This window comes from Gymnoscopelus braueri (assembly GCF_963280865.1).
Source record: "Gymnoscopelus braueri genome assembly, contig: SCAFFOLD_611, whole genome shotgun sequence".
In the NCBI taxonomy this organism is placed as follows: Eukaryota; Metazoa; Chordata; class Actinopteri; order Myctophiformes; family Myctophidae; genus Gymnoscopelus; species Gymnoscopelus braueri.
Genome location: NW_027660676.1, coordinates 5,815 through 11,525, shown reverse-complemented (window position 1 = coordinate 11,525; position 5,711 = coordinate 5,815). Strand labels below are relative to the sequence as shown.

The following is a 5,711-nucleotide window of genomic DNA, read 5'->3' as shown; positions in this document are numbered from 1 at the left end:
AAGTGTTCCCAAATTATAAGTCTTTCTATTTTTCATGAAACAAAAAAATAATAATTAACTAATAAACACAACAGTCCATACAGTTTTCATGGTTTTGCACTACATCACCCTGAAATGCATAAAATAGAATACACAATGTATACAGCACAATGGCCCCCCCCCAATAACTGAACAACATCCTGCTCCTTTCAAAATAAAAGGCAGTTCAGCTTCAGAACTCCATTGAGACACACTGCCATCTACTGACACAAAGTGGTATTTGCGAACGCAGCGGAAGGAGGCGAAGGCGCGCCTCCGCGCAAGTGGAGCTTACTATGAAACCGTGCTCGGCTTGTGTGTGTGTCTGTCCGTGTGTGTGCAGTCACGCTCTCATTGGCTGCATGCACCCATGTGACTCAAATGCGTGCACTGCCTGTAAGCAGCCACCCGAGTGCGCCAGAGTGCAGGAATTTAGACAATGCTCTGATTACAATGCACAACAGCCTGCAACACACACACACACACACACACACACACACACACACACACACACACACACACACACACACACACACACACACACACACACACACACACACACACACACACACACACACACACACACACACACACACACAATGTTCTCTCCCCATCATGGTGAAATAACACGGATTACAAGTCTGTAAATACACAATATTTTCGAGCTGCGTTCGCTTCCCGCGTTCGCGCGTCTTACTTGTGGTACTACACTAAAGACTAGTATAGTTGCATGAACTGAACAGTTTTTCTTCATTCAGTAGAAATATCAGATTAGAAATAGCAGATCTACAAGCTCACAATACATTGCAATGCGTCTTGCTGTGAGCTTGTAGATCTGTCATTTCTTATCTACCATTGTTGGCAATGTTCCACGTATGTTCCATGTATGTTCCATGTATTTTTATTTTATTGTCCTAGATACAGTTCAGTTCATGCAACTACACTAGTCTGTAGTGTAGTATCAATACCACTTTGTGTTAGTAGATGGCAGTGTGTCTCAATGGAGTTCTGAAGCTGAACTGCCTTTTATTTTGAAAGGAACAGGATGTTGTTCAGTTATTGTGAACATAGTCTTGCGTAGCCAGACAACTATTCTACAATCTCCAAATGCTATATAGAGTCTGGAACTACAACTCCCGAAATCCGATTGAGGAAACTGGCTTTTTTAATTTCCATTTCTGCTAAGGGACAGGTCGATTTTTAAAGAAGGGTACCCCTGGAGAAAATGTATGTGCCCTGATCTAAAATGCCATGACCCTCCCTTTGAAAAAAAAAAATCAATGACCCTCCCCAAGTGATAAAAAAAAAAGATTAACCCTCCCCGCCTAGGAGTGTCACGGTATATTGTCCCACGATACAGCCTATCGTGATATTAAAATGTGACGATAGGTATTGATGTCATACTGTATCGCAATATATTTTTATTTATGTATATTTTTTAAATTATAAAAAAACACACTTACACTTATCATAATCACAGTAATTATTAATCATGTCTTCCATCATATTCAAGGTATTTTGGAGCGAAATGAAACAGACTCCAGTCACTTTCAGTTTAAAGCACTGCAGAGGGGAGGTCTTGTGTGTCAGCTGATCTCTCAATAACAGATCCATCGCTGCGCTTGAATCTGTCGGTAGCCGTGTTGACAAACCGTGCACATTGGCTACAAATGGGCGTGCGATCAGATCAGGAAGCAGGCCGCGCTTTACCCAATCAAATGTAGTGGGCGGGATTTACGCGTGTGCTGCCCGTTCCCCACTGGAAAAAAAACAAAACTCATTTAACAATAGCACCCTCGGAGCCGACAAAACCACGGAAAGTTAGTAACATTTTAACTTGCTCTTTCATCATAGAAACAAGTGGGCTTATAACCAAAACGATCCATTTGTGTTTTATAACCTTTTCAACCGGCCACTGGACTTGTATATCCATTTTGATCCATCATCTTACTGTGTTTATAAACACACATGATCGATGTACCAGCCCCCAAAGGATTACGCTTTCTGAGGCGAGCTGTCTTGAGTTAGATTTTGCCAGCGCAAACAGGCTGCAGGCACCATATCCGGCAAGATTGCACGTTTTTTTGGCATGGTGATCCATCTGTCCCTTCCATTTAAGAGGCATCGTGGGTGATTCCAAAGTTGCGCTAGCCCGCCCCTTGTGGGAAAAATTGCCTCACAGAGATCTCCGGTTATGGCACTCAATGTGCGTCTTTGCAAAATCGGGAATTCACGGTTTTGTCACTCAATGTGTTAAAGGAGAAATCCGGACATTTTAAGTGTTATCTTTGATGTGTAGTTACTCACTCACCGAGTTATGAAGTGGCGATGCGTTTTTCCAGCGATCCCCCTGTCTGTGAGTCTGGTCGACCCCCACCATAGGGGCGGCCATAGCTGAGTGGTTAGTGAGCCCGCCTAGGGAACCAGCTGGCCCTGGTTGCCCCAGGTTTGATTCCAGGCTATCCCAGCATATGTGCCGATGATATGAAATTTGTCCCTGAGCAAGACTCTTAACCCCAATTGCTCACAGGTTCTCATTGGAAACAAGACCGCAAGGACTTTCATGAACGACCTGTTAAAAGGAAGTATCCTTATCCTTATCCTTAGGCATAGTGGGAGGCGCGTGTCTTTGTGAAAATCGCCTAATTCCACAGCTCCAAACTTCTTTTTTTTCCCACAAATCCTCCTCATGGTGTCTCCTGATACTTTCACATGCACTGTTTATCACTCACGAGCTGGCGTTCATGGTCAGCGACGTGAATGTTTTCCTCTCGCGTGAAATCTCGCGTCTCGCGAGATTTCCCGAGGAGTGCAGTGAGCCGAGGACGTGAAATCTCGCGAGACGCAAGATTTCCACTTTCATGGTGGGGGTCGACCAGACTCACAGACAGGGGGATCGCTGGAAAAACGCATCGCCACTTCATAACTCGGTGAGTGAGTAACTACACATCAAAGATAACACTTAAAATGTCCGGATTTCTCCTTTAACAAGTCCAGAAATACCATTTAGGGTGTTTTTATTTTTACCCAAAAACCTCTGGAAGCTAGTCCGGTGCAGCAATTCTTACAGTGGAAGGCAAATAAGTCAACCCTTACAGCCAGACCAAGTATAATTTGTGCACTATGCAAGCTTGCTCAGCCACTAAATTCTGTCTACAGTTCACGCAATGCTTTGAAACGGAGAATTGACTCGATACATCTAATAACAATGTCATCGACTTTTGAATCAAATTTGTTCGCCATGAGGTGATGGTGTTGAAATAACCACTGGAGCTCACCAGTCCCATATACACATACATCTCTTCTAACCGTTGAAGTGCATGGTGGGTATGCCGCACCTTCTCTTACATCACCAACAATCCCGGGGTACTCCCAGCGCACCAGGCGAGCAATGGCATTCATGTCAGACCGGTGGTACTTACTGTGAGCAGGCACTGACCCAGGTACAGAGCTCATCCTGTTCAGACTGGCCCACACATGTTCCTCGGGGCAGTCCGTATCCCAGGACCACTCCATAAAATTCTGACACCCTTTGTTCTCCAGCACGTGTTTGACAAAGTCTCTAGTGACCACAAAGTAAGCGCTGCCTGAGAACATGGGGATTGGTGGGGGGGTCTTTCTGATTCCCGTTCTGGTGTTAGTACCGATATAATTATTCTTAGTATCGATGACTTTGTGATGGTACTGCCAGCGGACCTTAAAGGACTCTGGCATGTCATGAGACTGCAAATTGTTCTTTCCATTGAGCAGCTTCAGAGCCTGAACCATTTCTGCATTGGTCTTGATGGGGAGGTCTGCGCCGCAAGTGTTGAGCAGGTACCTCCACTGGACGGGGGACTGGACGAGATCTTTCATGCAGTTCAAATGGGCTTGCACTCCAGACCAGGTTCTGTAAAACACTCTTTCCAGTTTGCTGGCTATGAACACGTTAGGGAAACAGGAAACGATTGCCCTCACAGCTTTCTGGAATCCCTCTTTCGACTTCTCGTCCACGTGCACGCAGTAGACGTTCTGAGGGTTGTAAACGGCACGCAGGAGTCGTTCAAACATCTCGACATCTGCATGAATCGCCATGGAGTAGGCAATGGGAAAGTCTCTCTCCTTTGCACTGAGTGGCTCTGTAATGAACCCTCTGTTATCCATGTAAGCTTTGCAGTCCTTTGTCGTGCTAAGGTAGAACTCCTCTGATAGTCTCTTCTTATTACCCAAAAGTTGAGCAACCTCATCTTTCTGGCCCACAATGCCTCCCTGGGCGATGGCCATGCAGACTGGCAGGTCATCAGCGTATTCCTGTGGTACTCTGTGGCAGGTCACTGAGCGCCACGCAGAGGCATTCATCTCAGGCAACGGTGGGTCCCATGTTGGACATGTCATGGGACCCATTGGAGGTATTACAGGTATGTTGCTCTCGCTGGTAAGAGAAGACCCTTCTTGCACAGACAACTGCTGGGGACCCCCAGAACGGGGCGGGCGGGTCTCTCTCTCTCTCAGCAACAAACCCAGCAACAAGCCCAGCCCCAGGACAGCACACAGTAGTAATGACCAGCGTTTGTTTAAGTACCGTCCTGGAAAGAATGCTCCTGGGTGCATCTTGGGTCTTTGAGGACCTTTATAATGAGGAGTAAAAATGTAGTTAATAATAATAATAATGATAATAATAATGTCCAGCTAAACAGTTTTGATACATTTATTGAATATGTACACAAAAACCAAGAACAAAAAAGTGCTACTGGGCCAATTAAAACAAAACTGTGCATTCACAGGCATATGTGTTTGTTTTCTATACACATAAAAAAGAACATGCTACACAAAGTGGAAAACTATGAGGGGCCGTTTAGGCCAAAAATTATTTAACACTTTCACACACACTAACGAGACAGTCTTATATTTACTACTGAAATGCTTTTACATTCAATTTTGAGACACTTTCACACACGCTGATGAGACACTCTTACATATCCTACTGAAATGCTATACGTTCAATATTGAAACACTTGCACACTCACTACTGAAACACTCTCACATACATACATACTCTGTAAATCTATGCACGTTCATATATGACACTTTATACATACTCATCTGAATACTTACGCATACATATAAGAAACACATACACATACATATATACTTCTGTGTCATATAGGCTACACATGCATACGAAATGCTTGCACGCATACAAGTTAAACATTTATACATTTATATCTGAAACACTCACACATGCACATGTGAAAAGGGTGCATGTATATTGCTGAACACTTCTTGTATATTATTACAAACTAAAATGAAAACTTTAGATGCATGTGCAGGCCTTTCACATGTATTCATACAAGTAATTTCAGTAGTATGTATAAATAAATTCAATAATAAATGTACACATAATGTCAGTGTTATGTATAAGTGAGTTCAGTATTATGTATAAAAGAGTTTCACATGTATTCATACAAGTGATCTAAGTAGTATGTATACATGATTTCAATAGTGTATATGTTACAGTATGATTGGAGAACCAGTACGATTGAAGAAAGCGCGCTCGTTTTTACCACCCACCCAGCACTAGAGGGAGCCACAAGCCAGGCTTGTGCACAAACATATATGGCCACACACACACACACACACACAGTCACACACACAGTCACACACACACACACACACACACACACGCACGCGCACACACACGCGCACGCGCTCAT

At 43.9% G+C, this 5,711-nt stretch overlaps 1 protein-coding gene across 1 annotated transcript; it reads right to left on the bottom strand.

Moving 5' to 3' along the window:
- Positions 1-3,121: 3,121 nt before the first annotated feature.
- LOC308081311 (beta-1,3-galactosyl-O-glycosyl-glycoprotein beta-1,6-N-acetylglucosaminyltransferase 3-like) lies at positions 3,122-4,356 on the bottom strand (the record flags this gene model as incomplete). Its single annotated transcript, XM_080457693.1, has 1 exon — positions 3,122-4,356. The coding sequence occupies one exon, from the start codon at positions 4,354-4,356 to the stop codon at positions 3,172-3,174; it is 1,185 nt and encodes a 394-aa protein (XP_080313819.1). The 3' UTR covers positions 3,122-3,171.
- Positions 4,357-5,711: the final 1,355 nt, after the last annotated feature.